Raw genomic sequence first — 15,841 nt, forward strand, 5'->3', positions numbered from 1 at the left:
TGTCAACTCTATTCGTAAATCATAGAACATAACCGGAGAACGATCTTCATTAAGATAATTTCATTTCTTATTACCTCAGAGAGCCTCAACTATATGTTCTCCACAATTTAACTGTGTGTGGTAATACCAGGAGATTCCTTTTTCATGCGCTATCCGAGGCGATTTTGTACAAAGTAATCTTACTAGTTATATGGAATCAATAGAAACCCTCTGTACTTATTACTTAATTGGGAATATGATGGGAATTTCTAATATTACATAAATATAATTGTTAGGAGTAGTTTTGTTCTTTATATTGTTTAGTTTCATTCTAATGGAACTTTGATTGTCTCGGTTAAGCAATGGCTCTAAAGTTGCTATCAAAATCAGTCTTAACTAGGTCAATGTTTTAACTTACAATGGAGCCAGCGGTTATTTTTTACCTTCTTTGTTCTGTCAGTTATGGCTTTTGCCATCTCTTCTCTTTTCTAATGCTTTCTAGATATGCATTAGCCTCATGTTTTAAGAATCTCTTAAAAATATACATCTAAGAAGTAAATTTATGTAAATTTCTTACGAAAATATTTTAAACACGCAATTATAACATATCCACATATACAATGTAATATATGTTATCCCTAACAATTACTTCATTAAGAATTCATATACGTATCTACTCTACCTTTTAGGGTTCACTATTAAATTATGGTATGGCAAAACTAAACTTCCATTACCCCGTGCGGCTGAAGATTTACCATATTTTTAACTTTGTATAGAAAGAGGAGTAACTGCCACGGACTGTGGCAGTTAAGAATCTCAAATTATAATCAAGAGTACTACGAATCTTTATAACTATCAAGGAACTCATTCATATGAATACTTAAGAATATCTCAAATCCGACCAATAAGACTCGATCCATAGATAATGACACGGGCTTTGATTTTGATACCCAAAATCGTCTGACGACTGCAGGACAAAAACGGCGGAAAAAAAATTGCTGAAAAATTTCTTAGATGGGCTCGATTGTTAAATTGATAAATACATCATAACAATTGATTTTTGGATAAGTTGGGAAGATTTGATTTGTGTAAATAGCACTACTACTGTCAGTTATTCATAACAATCTATTCCACTCCATTTATAGTTAGATAATGTCAGTTGTGTCATCTACTGCCGCCGATCAAGGTCAAACGACTGCGGCTTCTCGTCGTACTAAGGCAGTATCTAAATCAGGAAACATTTCAACATTTGTTGAAGAAAAGCGTATTACTTCAAATTTAGTTACTATCGATACTTTAGGTAATGAATTTAAAGTTCCTGATTATTCTATCAAAGATATCTTATCAGCTATTCCAAAACATTGTTATGAAAGATCTTTAATTAGATCTTTAGGTTACGTGGCACGTGACATCACTATGATGATTGTTATAGGTTATATTGGACAAAGATTAATCCCACAGGTTGGGTTTGAAGGTAAAGAAACCTTATCACAAGTCGTCAGAGGTGGTCTTTGGTGTTTCTATTCTTATCTTATTGGTTTATTTGGATTTGGATTGTGGATTTTAGCCCATGAATGTGGTCATGGTGCATTTTCTGATTATCAAAATATTAATGATATTATTGGTTGGATTATACATTCTTATTTGATGGTTCCATATTTTTCTTGGAAATATTCTCATGCTAAACATCATAAAGCTACTGGTCATTTAACTAAAGATATGGTTTTCATTCCTTATACTAAGGAAGAATATGTTGAAGCTCATGGTGTATCTGTTGTTTCTGAAATTATGGAAGAATCTCCAATTTGGAGTTTAGGTACTTTAATCTTTCAACAATTAGGTGGTTTACAATTATACTTAGCTACTAATGCTACTGGTCAAGTTTATCCAGGTTATTCAAAGTTTGCTAAGTCTCATTATGCTCCAAGTTCTCCAGTTTTTGATAAACATCAATATTGGTATATTATTTTATCTGATATTGGTATTCTTACCACCATTACTGTTGTTTATCAATGGTATAAGAACTTTGGTATGTTCAATATGTTTGTTAACTGGTTTATGCCATGGTGTTGGGTTAATCACTGGTTAGTTTTTGTTACTTTCTTACAACATACTGACCCAACTATGCCTCATTACCGTGATTCAGAATGGACTTTTGCTCGTGGAGCTGCTGCTACTATTGACCGTAACTTTGGATTTGTTGGTCAACATATTTTCCATGATATTATTGAAACTCATGTTTTACATCATTACGTTTCTAGAATTCCTTTCTACAATGCTAGAGAAGCTACTGATGCCATCAGAAAGGTTATGGGTGTACATTACAGATATGATGGTGAAAACATGTGGGTTTCATTATGGAAAGTTATTAGACTGTGTCAATTCGTTGATGACGATAAGGAAGATGCCAAGGGTGTCTTAATGTTTAGAAACATTAACGGAATTGGTGTCAAACCAAAGGATTAGATGTATTACTATCAGTTAAATTTTTAAATACACTAGATACTATTATTGTTTAATTTTTGTTTAATTTCTGTTTTATATTTCGTTAAGGGATTTATATTGGATTAGATGGCTTGATTTTGGTTTCTTGGCTTATGTTTAATGTGCATTGTTATTGTTATTGTTTATACATAAGCATATTTATATTTATATTTATATTTAGACTCCCCCTTAGACTTAGAATATTCTTGCACATACTTCTATTATTATAACTCTTATATATAGTTTCATATATTCATATATTTCATATAGTTCATATATTTAATTTTTGCAATCATTTGCATTGTCGCACTTCTCGAATCGGACGAAAAAATATCTTTCGAGCATTGGGAAATTTTTCACTCAGCTCACATGGCCTAACTATACAACTCTAGAATACTTGTAGATCAACCCAGTACTGCAAAGGTATAGATAGAAAACCATGTCTAGATTTCTTAGGAATATGGCTGGAGCCTCGAGTTCCTTATTGAAATCAAGAATTCCTATTGTTGGAGCTAGGTTGGCCCCTGTTTCAAATCATATTAGTAGTAGTCGATTTTTCAGTAACTCGAAACTTTTATTGGCTGATAATGAATTAAAGGAAGTACCTCAAACTTATGAAGAAGAAAAAGTCATTATAGATGAGATTAATAGAGAATTACCCGAAGAAGATTTAGCCTCTTCTTTAAGAATGAGAAATATTGGGATTTCTGCTCATATTGATTCTGGTAAGACTACTTTTACTGAACGTGTTTTATATTATACTGGTAGAATTAAAGCCATTCATGAAGTTAGAGGTCGTGATGCTGTTGGTGCAAAGATGGATCATATGGATTTAGAAAGAGAAAAAGGTATTACTATTCAATCGGCTGCTACTTATTGTTCTTGGGATAAAGATTCAAATAAGTATCATTTTAATTTAATTGATACTCCAGGTCATATTGATTTTACTATTGAAGTTGAAAGAGCTTTAAGAGTTTTAGATGGTGCAGTCTTAGTTGTATGTGCTGTTTCTGGTGTTCAATCTCAAACTGTTACTGTTGATCGTCAAATGCGTCGTTATAATGTTCCAAGAGTTACCTTTATTAATAAGATGGATAGAATGGGTGCTAATCCATTTAAAGCCATTGAACAAATTAATTTGAAATTAAAGACACCTGCTGCTGCCATTCAAGTCCCAATTGGAGCTGAAGAAAATTTGAAAGGGGTTGTAAACATTATTGATCGTGTTGCTCTTTTTAATGAAGGTGATCAAGGTGAAGTTATTCGTAAAGCTGATATTCCAGAAGATTTAAAGGATTTAGTTGAAGAAAAGAGAGCTTTATTAATTGAAACTTTAGCTGATGTTGATGATGAAATGGCTGATATTTTCTTAGAAGGTGAAGAACCAACTGTTGAACAAATTAAAGGAGCTATTAGAAGAGCTACAATTGCTAGAAAATTTACTCCAGTTTTAATGGGTTCTGCTTTAGCTAATAAAGGTGTTCAACCAGTTTTAGATGCTGTTGTTGATTACTTACCTCAACCAAATGAAGTCTTGAACACTGGTTTAGATGTTTCTGATGGAGTTGAAAAACCAGTCAGTTTAATTCCTTCTAGTTCTGCTCCATTCGTTGGTTTAGCCTTTAAATTAGAAGAAGGTCAATATGGTCAATTAACTTATATCAGAGTTTATCAAGGTAAATTAAAGAAAGGTCTGTACATGACCCATCTTAAGAGTGGTAAGAAAGTTAAAGTTGCCAGATTAGTTAGAATGCATTCCAATGATATGGAAGATGTTAATGAAGTTGGAGCCGGTGAAATTTGTGCTACTTTTGGTATTGATTGTGCTTCTGGAGATACATTTGTTAGTCCAAGTGCTGAACAGCAAATAGCTATGAGTTCTATGTTTGTTCCTGAAGCCGTTATTTCTTTATCGATTGCTCCAAAATCAAAAGAAAATGGTGCATTTTCTAAAGCTATGAATAGATTTCAAAAGGAAGATCCAACTTTTAGAGTTAAATTTGATCCTGAATCAAAGGAAACTATTATTTCTGGTATGGGAGAATTACATTTAGAAATTTATGTTGAAAGAATTAAGAGAGAATATGGAGTTGAATGTATTACTGGTAAACCTCAAGTTTCTTATCGTGAATCTATTACTTCACCAACTACTTTTGATTATACTCATAAGAAACAATCTGGAGGTTCTGGTCAATATGGTAGAGTTATGGGAGAATTTAGTCCAATTGAAGGTGAAAATAAATTCACTGAACATATCGTTGGAGGTAAGATTCCTGAAAAATTCTTATTTGCTTGTTCTAAGGGATTTGATGATTCATTAGAGAAGGGTCCATTAATTGGACATAAAGTATTGGGTGTTCATATGCATATTAATGATGGTCAAACCCATATTGTTGATTCTTCTGAATTATCATTTAGAACTGCTACTCATGGAGCTTTCAAACAAGCTTTCTTAAATGCTAATCCTGTAATTTTAGAACCAATTATGAGTGTAGAAGTTACTGCACCAAATGAATTCCAAGGTTCAGTTGTTGGATTACTTAATAAATTAGGAGGTATGATTTTAGAAACTGAAAATGGTCAAGATGAATTCACTTGTTTTGCTGAATGTTCATTAAATACTTTGTTTGGATTCTCCACCTCTTTAAGAGCTTGTACTCAAGGTAAAGGTGAATTTTCATTAGAGTTCTGTAAATATTCACAAACCTCACCACATTTACAAAAAGAATTAATTGCACAATACCAAAAGGCACAAGCTGCTAAGAAGTAGTTGTGCTCTTTTTTTTTATCTGTTCCATTCTTTTGTATTTTGTTGGTGATCCTGTAAATACACTATTTAATATTATATAGATATATATGACACTTGTACAATAATAGTACCTGGTTACTACAATAAAGTAAAATATTTTACGAAAATATTAATATTTTATATATATTTATTGATATGAAATGTATATATGATGGATGGATGGGGAGATGGGTTGAAATTTGACTTTTGAATCATAAACATTAAAAAGAAGACCTAACTATATTGATACCCTCAAACTGATTTAAAACTAAGAATACATAATGAAAGAAATTTGGAGTAAATGATGATATAGATATTTTATGTTGTTGGAATAGTACTTCTTTAAAACATTTAAGCCTTAGCCAAAGCTTTCTTGACAGCAAATCTTCTTTGTTTCTTTAAGACTAAAACTTGGAATCTTTCAAAGTCAGATAATTGAGATCTTCTTTCCTTAGCAGCTAATTTCTTAGCCCATGAGGTAGCAGCCCATTTGGAGTCAATTTCAGCAGCAGCCCATTTCTTGTGAACAACACCGGTTCTAGAACCTCTTGGTAATTTGGCTAAAACGAGTGGGGTTAAGACAACCTTGGCTAAAGCAATAGATTGTCTTTGGATCTTTGGACCATCGATTAAGACCTAAAAAAATTTGTTAGTAAAATAATTCTTATTAAATGATAATAATAATAATCTTAAGAAACAGAAACAAAGAGAATTACAATAAAGTGTTGGAACATGTTTGAAGTTAATGAGGTAATTATGTAATGAATTTTAGTAGTAGCGAGTATTGGAGAGGATTACTTCTTTCTCGTGTAATTTTAAGTAGTTATATTGGTGGATGTCATTTATGTATGTGGTAGTTACGATATGATACTGCATTATGAATCTGGTAATGATATTTGAATTTTAGTGGTTCTTTATTGTTGTTGGTTATGTTTAGACTGTAGTTGACTGATATACTTCGATTTAGTGATTTCGTTTCATTTACACTTATTCCAACACCAAGTGGACTACAACACACAGACTCGATTCCACTTCGTAGTACTCCTCTTGTTTGGTTTGCTGACTAGATTATTATTATTATTATAATTATTATTGACGGATATTGATATGGATTTGATTCCATTCAATTGTCTATATTTACATACTCTCTTGTTATCAATGATTTCAACAATGGTAGCTAATTCCTTGTTGTTGACTAAGACAACACGTCCTAATTCAACGTTTCTCCAGTTAGAAGCTTTAACGGTAGAAGACATCTTATATGGTATAGTTAATGAGGTTAATCTATTACTAACTAAGTAGATTATGGTTAAAAGATTTTTAAACCTTTGAATTTTTTTCACTATCCTCACTACGCTGCTTTCTCGCACTAGAAGAATTCTATAGTGCGCTTGTCCTGCAGATAACCCTCTCTCACTATATTTAATATTATAGTAGTTAAGAAATTATGAGGAAAATATATCATTTGGGTTAAAGTACACGCCCAAGTTGAGAATGTTAAAAGGGCTCATCCTGCATGATAGAAATGGCTCACGTGAAACTGTGAAACGGTAGGGTTTACAGCCCTAGGACCAAATAATTCAGTAAATTAGTGTATAAAATTGAAAAACCTAATTTTCAAAACTATATAATGAATTAACACCACACAATTATGTGTGTAATAATGAGAGTATTACATAATGACAGAGGTATGTTTAATTAGTGAACAGATTCTGAATCTGATAGAGAAATAGTCTTAATCAGATCAATTCAATTCAATTCAGTTCAGCTCATTTGAGTTGAGTTCAGTTACCTTAAAGTTAACATCATTCTATCCAAATGCCCCTTTTATGATGACTTATAATTTGCGTTCTAGAGTGAAGGATCTGAAACACGCCTAGTTTCATTAAGGATACTTCACATCATGCGACCAACATAATTACTGATCCAAAAATACTATACAATGGCTTGTATAGAATGACTGTTAACTTATTTTTGTTTAAGGTGAATGAGATTTATCTATAAAACTACGATTACTAACAATAATTAGGTTGTAATAATTCCAATTAGTTTGTAAATAATTTATGAATATATACTCAATGATTAATTCACCATAATACCATAATTATCGTTACTATATTGTAATGACCTATTTGTAGTTTTAACATTAGATCCATCATGACTCTTGACTCTTTATGAGTCACGTGTAAAGACCTACAATAATTTTCGTATTGTATTTACCAAACACTAAAAGTTTCTCGAACCACTAGTATACTAGTTAACCCAGCTCACTTTACAGAAGTTAGACTAATTGTAAATAATAATATCATAGACCATATCAGGAAAGGTTCTGTTCGTTTATGAAATTTCCTATTTGGTTTCGGTCTATAACTAAAAGAAACTTTGTAATGTCTTCATCCACCATTAAGAAACCAACGGTTCAACAACCACAATGGCATAAACCTCAGGATAAGACTGAAGGAAAGTCAATTCTTAAGATCTATAATTCCTTAACTCGTACTAAAAATGAATTTATTCCTATTAAACCTGGTCATATAACTTGGTATTGTTGTGGACCAACGGTTTATGATCATTCTCATATGGGTCATGCTAGAAATTATGTTAGTACTGATATTAATAGAAGAATTTTACAAGATTATTTTGGTTATAATGTAAAATTTGTTCAAAATGTTACGGATATTGATGATAAAATCATTATTGCTGCTCGTCAACAATATTTATTTGAACAAAAGATAATTAATCAATATAAAGAAATTAATCCTCAATTATTACAAGTTTCTAAAGAATATTTACTGACTTATATATCTAAAAATTTACCACAATTTACTAGTGAAAATATTGAATCAGAATTCTTGACTTGGACAAATTCAATTCCAAATGTATCTGAAATTTCAAAGGAAAATCCTAAATTCCCCATGTATTTAAAGGCTGCAAAAGTAGCGTATGAAGCTATTTATAATAGTTCATCATCATTGTCCATAGAAGATTTCTTAGAAAAGATTCAAGATGTTGCCAAACCTCATTTAGATAAAGAATTTGGTTCAACAGTAACTGATCCATCAATCTTTAGAAAATTACCTTATTTTTGGGAAAATAAATTTAATATTGATATGGGAAGATTAAATGTACTTCCACCATCAGTTACTACTAGAGTTTCAGAATATATACCTGAAATTATTGCATTTGTTGATAAAATTATTCAAAATGGATTTGCTTATCAAACATCAGATGGATCAGTTTATTTTGATACTGTTAAATTTGAAAATGATCCAAATCATGATTATGCTAAATTACAACCATGGAATAAAGGTGATTTATCATTAATTAATGATGGTGAAGGTTCTTTAACTGTAGGAGATTCAAAGAAGAGTCCATCAGATTTTGCATTATGGAAGGCTTCAAAACCTGGTGAACCATCATGGAGTTCTAAATGGGGTGAAGGTAGACCAGGATGGCATATTGAATGTTCAGTTATGGCTTCAGATATTACTGGTGAAGTTATGGATATTCATAGTGGTGGGATTGATTTATGTTTCCCTCATCATGATAATGAATTAGCTCAATCAGAAGCTTATTTTGATAATAAACAATGGGTTAATTATTTCATGCATAATGGTCATTTACATATTCAAGGTCAAAAAATGTCAAAATCTTTAAAGAATTTTATTACAATAGAAGAAGCATTAAATGATTATACAAGTAGACAATTAAGATTAGTATTTGCTTTAAGTCCTTGGGATAAACCATTAGATTTTAAAGATTCATTAATTAGTGAAGTTAAATCAGTTGAATCTACTTTTTCAAAATTCTTTACCACTGTACGTGCTTTAAATAATGATTATAAACATAAAATAGCTGAAGGAGGATTTGTATCTAAAAAAGTTAGTACTGTAGAAAAACAATTATATGATGATTTAACTAAAGCTCAAATTGAAGTTGATATAGCCTTTAATGATAATTTATCCAGTGGTCAAGCAATAAGATCAATTCAAGAATTAATTGGTAAATCAAATAGTTATATTCAACAAGCAGCTGCAGGATCTCATGAATTAAGAATAGAAGTCATATTAGAAGTAACTTCATGGATAGTAAAGATTTTAAATATTTTAGGATTTGAAGTAAGAAGTGATAAATTAGGTTGGAATGATACTTCTTCATCATCTGGTGAAGATGGTGGATCTGTTGAAGATATTGCTCTTCCATATGTTAAAGCTTTAAGTCAATTCAGAGATGTTGTTCGTAATCTTGCTATTAACAAATCAGAATCTAATACTATCTTACAAGCTTGTGATACTATTAGATCAGATTTAATTAAATTAAATGTATCATTAGATGATAGACCTAATGGAATTGCCTTAGTTAAATTTCTTAATGCTCAAGAAAAGGAAGATCTTATTCAACAACAAGAAGCTAAAATTAAGGCTGCAGAAGAAAAGGAAAGAAAGAAGAAGGAGCAAGCTGCTGCTAATGCCAAAAAGGAAGCCGAACGTTTAGAAAAGATGAAGATAAATCCCGCAGATATGTTTAAAGATAAGAGCTTATATTCCGAATGGGATGAATCAGGATTACCTACTAAAGATATAAATGGAGAAGAGATCAGTAAAAGCATGACCAAGAAATTGACCAAACAACATCAGCAGCAACAGAAGCTCTATCAAGAGTATTTGAAGTTAACTGCTCAGTAATCTAATTTATAGATCGATCAAAAATATACATACAAGTAATAAAAAGCAATTATTTTAATAATGCATTGTAGTACATGTGTTACTCTATAACTCTAAAATACAGTCTACCGTGACTGGACATATGCAGCCGGAAACTTTTGGTGAGCAGAGCATTCTTCAATTCTTTACACTAACTAAATACATTGATATCACATTTCATTTTCAAATAGATCTTGATTGCTGCGAAATTATTTATATCATAGAAAGTCGAAGGAATATCCTGATATAATTGTGAAAGCTAAATGGGACAAGGTTTCCTTTAGCATTCAATTCCAATTGTAGTGAAATCTTTCAAGGCAGCTGAATATTTTTGGAGTATGCTTGAAGAAGAGAATGATGAGGCAAAGTATATGGGTGGTGTTCATAGTTTTACTCAATTGGTAGTTCAATTATTAGATTTTGAAACCCCTTTCGGATTTATAAAAGACTACAATGATTTGATTTTTGTAAAACTAAAAGAAGCCCAATCCTACGATAGAATACGGTACGGTGACGAGAGAGTTAGATTGTGAGGTCAGTATTCTTTCATTGCTGAAGCATTATTCAGTTAGAGCCCTACTTCTAGGGATCATAAACAAATAGACAAAGAAACAAAGTCCTATAACAAACATGCTTAGGCGAGAATAGGATGTATTTATAGCCAATTGGTAAATTTCATTATTATAAAATATCAATCTAGGTAAATACAGATAACCCAATTTTTTGAAGGTTTATTTCTTTTTTGCAATCATCTTTCTATTGAGCCAGGCACAATATATTTAGTTAATACACAATATATAAGTAGTTTCAGAAGCCTTAAAAGAGTATACACAATGTGAGCGTTAATCCACTATGTAACATATTTTTGAAACAGATATAACAATTGGCACTTTGTTGTAAAATATCATTCAATATACTAGTACATATAATGGGTGAGTGAGGTATACGCAGCCGCACAATTTTCCAATCCATTTTGAGCATTGTGGACACGATCTGAAACAATGCGTGAGACTCACCAATTACTATAAGTACAAGTCAAACCAACTACCAAGCGTGAGTTTGAATCCCATCCTGGACTAAACCATTCATAGTCATAGTCATAATGTTCAATCTTTCCACTCGATTCCAGAACGCTGCTAATCAGACATTGACCACATCAATTGTGATATCAGCGGTAATCATTATAATAACATTTATTCAATTATATCAAGATGATGTCTGGCACATAAGCTCAAGTTCAATTAGTAATATTAAACCTCTGGCATCAATAAAATATTCTTATAATTATGGATCATCAAATCGTAAACCTAAAGAAAATTCTAAAGTTATATTTGATTTAGATGCTGATTTATCTTCATTATTTAATTGGAATACTAAACAAGTATTTGCTTATGTTACAGCCGAATATCCTGGTAAAACTGATGGATCTTCAAATAAAATTACTTATTGGGATAAAATTATAATTAATAAAGAAGATGCAAAAATTCATTTAATTAATCAAAAATCAAAATATTCGGTTTGGGATATTGAAGGTTCATTTAGAGAAAGAGATGCAATTCTTAAACTTGAATGGAATATTCAACCATATCTTGGTCCTTTAATATTTGGAGAAACTTTATCTTCAACAAATTTTACATTTGCTAAAGTTCAATCTCCTAAATCAAAATCTCCTTAATTGAGGGAGAGTAATAATATATTTGCTAGATTTATGTTTTATAATAATATTTATTATAATGTGCTATGTACATATATACAAGTTCTTTTAAATAAAGTAAAAGAAAAAGAAAAAGAAAACTTACTATCATACAAGCTAATGCAGTTAATGTTAATGTAGTAATAGATCATAAACCCATACTCTTTAAAGCATCAATCCATCTACGTCTCTTATCATAAAGAATCTCTTCTGAATCAAATGGTGGAGGTTTAACTTTATCAATTTCTGTTTCAAACTGTAACATCCTTGATCTAGCAAATCCATTGATTCTTAAGAAATTCAAAGTCCTGGGATATTTCTCTTGTAATATACTAATTTGTTCTTCACCAATTAAAGAAATATATTTCCATAATTCATAACTAGTTATAAGAAATATCTTATTTTCACTATTAATACGTTTACCAGGAACAAATATACTTGGGATATTATTTAAAACTCTTCTTTCAACCCAATTTGCATGAAGAATTAAATTGGACTTAGCTTGAAGTTCACTATTAAACATTAATTTAGTTTGTTCAATATCACCAAACTCTTGTTGTAATTGTTCAAAACTTTCAACATTATAATATTTATTTAAAATATTATATTTATTAAATATTTGATTAGTATTAGTATCAGTATTAGTATCAGTATCAGTATTAGTATCAGTATCAGTATTAGTATCAGTATTAGTATCAGGATTACTATCAATATTAGTATTACTATTACTATTAGTTGCCGCTAATAAATAAATCAGAATTTTATACCATCTTCTCATAGTTGAAGTTATGAAAAGTTCTAAATAATTAGTTGATACTAAAGAATTTTCACAAATCTTTAATATTACATCTAAATTATCATTTGTCATATCATCATCAAATAATTTTTGAAAGATTTTATTATATTGCATACCTCCAAGTGGTATATTACTATCTATTGTTTGTTGTAATAATTTTATAAGATCAGGTTGATCATATTGTAATTTAAATGATATTAATTGTCGATAAATATTTTGGAAATTACGAGGAACTCTAAATTGTATATCAGAAGGATAATCTGATTTTAATTGATTAATTTGACTAATTATATCATTTATACCAGATTCAACTAATCTTAAGGCCAATGGATATTCATGCTTTTGAAAATAAATTTGACTCATCAGTATACATACTGTTGATTTAAATTCAATTGACATATTGGTTCCTAATGCATCTCTCATTTGATTAAAGAATCGGAAAAGAATGTTTGAATTATCTTCATCTTTTACTACTTTAACATAATCAGAAATTAATTGACATAAATCTTGAGCATTCTTTCTTAATAAAGGATTCAATCGTTTAGGAATTGGAACTGAATCAACTAATGATAATCCATTCATATCAAGTACAGATTCTAATAATCTATGAGAATTTTGAAAATTTGTTTTATTATGTTTATCAAGGAATAACATAGTCTTTAAAATATAAACATGAGTTCTTACTGATAATTCAACTCGATCTTCAACCATTCTTTTATAAAGATCTAAAACATGGGATTTCATTTTGAAACTATCAATACTTGAATAAAATTTTAAAAATGGTAAATAATGATCTTCTTCAATTATTTGAGCAATTCTTAAATGTTTTAAACATGAATGTGCCATACTTAAATTCTTTTGACTTATTAAATATGCTATAATTTGTCGATAAAGTAATCCTCTATTTTTAAAACTTAACATTTTAAATTTATTGGAAAGAATTGAATTAACAATATATTTTAATCTCAGTTTACAATAAGCCTTTTTAACTGAATTGGTTTCAATTGAATGCCACCATCTATAATTTCGAATTTGAAATGCATAAATTTCTGAATTTGTAAAAGGTATAACTGATTGTTTATGAGCTTTATAAAGGAATTTATCAGCAAGTTCATATTGATCAAATTTTCCATAGGCTGATGCAATGGCTATACTTACATCTTCATTATTTTCACCTAATTGATTGGCAATTTCTTGTATTTTAACAATATCTCCAATTCTTGAATGTTTAGCTGCTAAACTAATTAATCCAGCTAAAGTTTTACCATCAACAATCTTATATGGTTTAAGAGTTTTATCTTCGAGAGTTTTAGATAATCTAGTTAATGCTCCATCTAAATCTCCTAATTCAATATATGAATTTAAAACAAGTAAAAATGTCAGACTTATACCTTTTTCATTAGTTTCAACTTTTTTATTACTAACGTCATTCATAAAATTATTAAAACATTCAATGGCTCCTTCAATATCATCATCAACAATTCTACTTCTTATTAATGCACGATGAATATAATGAGTTGCAATTAAGTTTCTACCCTTTAATTGTTCATATAATAAATCAACTTCTTTCCTTTTCCCAATCGATGCTAAAGCACTCATAACAATGGCATAATGAACTACAAATGGTAATTCTCCTCTACCATACATATCTTCAAATCTCTTTTGCATAGCTTTCCAATCTTTCATACGTTCACTAACTAATAATAATACTTCTAATTGATCTTCATGTCTTAATTTAGGAAATGTTTCATAAATATCTACTACTTTCAGAAAATTTCGAAGATTAAGAAGTGCTGCCATAGCATACTTTAAATCTTTATAATTTAATTTATAATCCAATACTCTTGATTTATAATTAAAATAACTTAATGAAACATTTTCATTAAATGGAATAGAATACATTATAGTAGTAATTAATTCTGAATAATCAATATGACATGAATCACAAATTTTTACAAGTTTTTCGATATGACCTTTAGTAGAAGTATTTCGATTGGGTATAGCTAATAATTGTATGACTTTAATATAAGGTTTGAATTCTGGATTTTGAAAATCAACATGTTCATCACCTATAGAATGTAAAAATTGGAAAAAGGCTATAATAAATTGGTCTTTACGTTCATATGATGAATTACTCGTTATTCCAGATTCAGCAAATGTTGATAGAAGATTTCTTCTATCACGAATACTTTTAGTTGTATCAGAAAGATAATTTGCAATTTTTTCTTTATTAAAACTAGGACCATCTTTAGTTATTTGTAATTCAAATGTAGAAATTAAAGTATCATGCCAACTATTTTGTAAATCTTTATACTTAGGGATATCATATAATGGTACTATCTTATCAATATAATATTGATATCTTTGACTTAATATAAGCATATTAATTAATTTATGCTTTTGTTCCATCATTTGATCTTGAAGCTGTGATATTGATTCATGAGTAGACTCAATACTAAATACAGTTTGCCATAATGAACATGCAAAATTTTGAATTTGTTGTTCATGAAATCCATAAGCTAAATCTAAAGCATTAGAAAACATTTCAACAATTGATTTTATTTCATCTTCACTAATTTCTGAAGATATTTCAATAGCTTTGAAATATTCCAGCCGTATAGTTTTAGAATTTATTAATTGATCTACCGATGAAAATTCAGGAAATAATCGTATAGGTTTTAATTTTTCAATATCAGTTTCAAAGGCATCGACAGGAAGCTCATCTTCTAGTATTCCTTGTTTTACAGCTATTTTATATTGAGATATTGATCTCACAAATATATGATTAGATCTAGGAATATCATTATTATTTATACTAGGATTTGTTAGTACTCTACTTATTACTGAATACTGTATTCGATTGATAATTCGTCTAGATGTGCTGCTAACTACACATCGATGTAATCTTAGCATGGGATTTGACTGTCTAACTTCTTCTTCTCTACTTCACAGGCGAATTCTTAGCTTAGGTAGCCCCTCAAGTATCAAATCAAACTATCATTAAATAATTAACATTAACTATATTTAGTACTAGCTATAGTAGTACGATTGAAAAATCTTACTGGCATCATAGCGGACAGGTCTGTGTGCAGGAACATCGCACTCAATTAGTATACTTTACGTATACTTTACGTATACTTTACCTATACTTTACGTGTGTATACTTATTTATTCTACATTTAATTTACTTCAAGTTATGAGAAACCTTTTATATTAACTATGGAAGAGAAGTGGCTATAAAAGGAAAACATATCCATGTCGTAAAAAGTAATATAGATCAGAGTCATTAAATCAGTTTTTTGGTTTTGTAGTCAGGGAGGTTGTAAAACCCCTCGTACAGTGTGAATATGTTGGAATCATCATAATATATTACTTACAACATGTGATATCTTTCCTGT

The 15,841-nt window shown here is 29.9% G+C and overlaps 6 protein-coding genes across 6 annotated transcripts; 4 read left to right on the plus strand and 2 right to left on the minus strand. All coding sequences in view use genetic code 12, as the record gives it.

The window, feature by feature from the left end:
• Positions 1–998: 998 nt before the first annotated feature.
• FAD3 (Fad3p) lies at positions 999–2,690 on the plus strand. The gene has a single exon (XM_064881386.1). It carries the CDS (start codon positions 1,132–1,134, stop codon positions 2,443–2,445), a length of 1,314 nt encoding a protein of 437 aa, XP_064739982.1. The 5' UTR covers positions 999–1,131; the 3' UTR covers positions 2,446–2,690.
• Positions 2,691–2,902: 212 nt separating this feature from the next.
• Positions 2,903–5,233, plus strand: RJT21DRAFT_83959 (uncharacterized protein; the record flags this gene model as incomplete). The annotated part of the gene is made up of 1 exon (XM_064885380.1): positions 2,903–5,233. One exon carries the CDS (start codon positions 2,903–2,905, stop codon positions 5,231–5,233), a length of 2,331 nt encoding a protein of 776 aa, XP_064739983.1.
• Positions 5,234–5,602: 369 nt separating this feature from the next.
• RPL14 (60S ribosomal protein eL14) lies at positions 5,603–6,507 on the minus strand (the record flags this gene model as incomplete). The annotated part of the gene is made up of 2 exons (XM_064885332.1): positions 5,603–5,887; positions 6,397–6,507. 2 exons carry the CDS (start codon positions 6,505–6,507, stop codon positions 5,603–5,605), a joined length of 396 nt encoding a protein of 131 aa, XP_064739984.1.
• Positions 6,508–7,388: 881 nt separating this feature from the next.
• Positions 7,389–10,104, plus strand: RJT21DRAFT_119384 (cysteine--tRNA ligase). Its single transcript, XM_064881387.1, has one exon. It carries the CDS (start codon positions 7,591–7,593, stop codon positions 9,934–9,936), a length of 2,346 nt encoding a protein of 781 aa, XP_064739985.1. The 5' UTR covers positions 7,389–7,590; the 3' UTR covers positions 9,937–10,104.
• An 854-nt stretch (positions 10,105–10,958) lies between these two features.
• On the plus strand, positions 10,959–11,688 carry SPC3 (signal peptidase complex subunit). Its single transcript, XM_064881388.1, has one exon. The coding sequence runs from the start codon at positions 11,057–11,059 to the stop codon at positions 11,627–11,629; it is 573 nt and encodes a 190-aa protein (XP_064739986.1). The 5' UTR covers positions 10,959–11,056; the 3' UTR covers positions 11,630–11,688.
• RJT21DRAFT_119387 (uncharacterized protein) lies at positions 11,689–15,546 on the minus strand. Its single transcript, XM_064881389.1, has 2 exons — positions 12,330–15,546; positions 11,689–12,281 (listed from the first exon to the last, which is right to left on the minus strand). The coding sequence occupies exons 1-2, from the start codon at positions 15,354–15,356 to the stop codon at positions 11,796–11,798; spliced, it is 3,513 nt and encodes a 1,170-aa protein (XP_064739987.1). The 5' UTR covers positions 15,357–15,546; the 3' UTR covers positions 11,689–11,795.
• Between the last annotated feature and the right edge of the window lie 295 nt (positions 15,547–15,841).

The sequence above is a fragment of the Scheffersomyces amazonensis genome (assembly GCF_036850825.1).
Source record: "Scheffersomyces amazonensis strain UFMG-HMD-26.3 chromosome Unknown RJT21scaffold_2, whole genome shotgun sequence".
Taxonomy (NCBI): Eukaryota; Fungi; Ascomycota; class Pichiomycetes; order Serinales; family Debaryomycetaceae; genus Scheffersomyces; species Scheffersomyces amazonensis.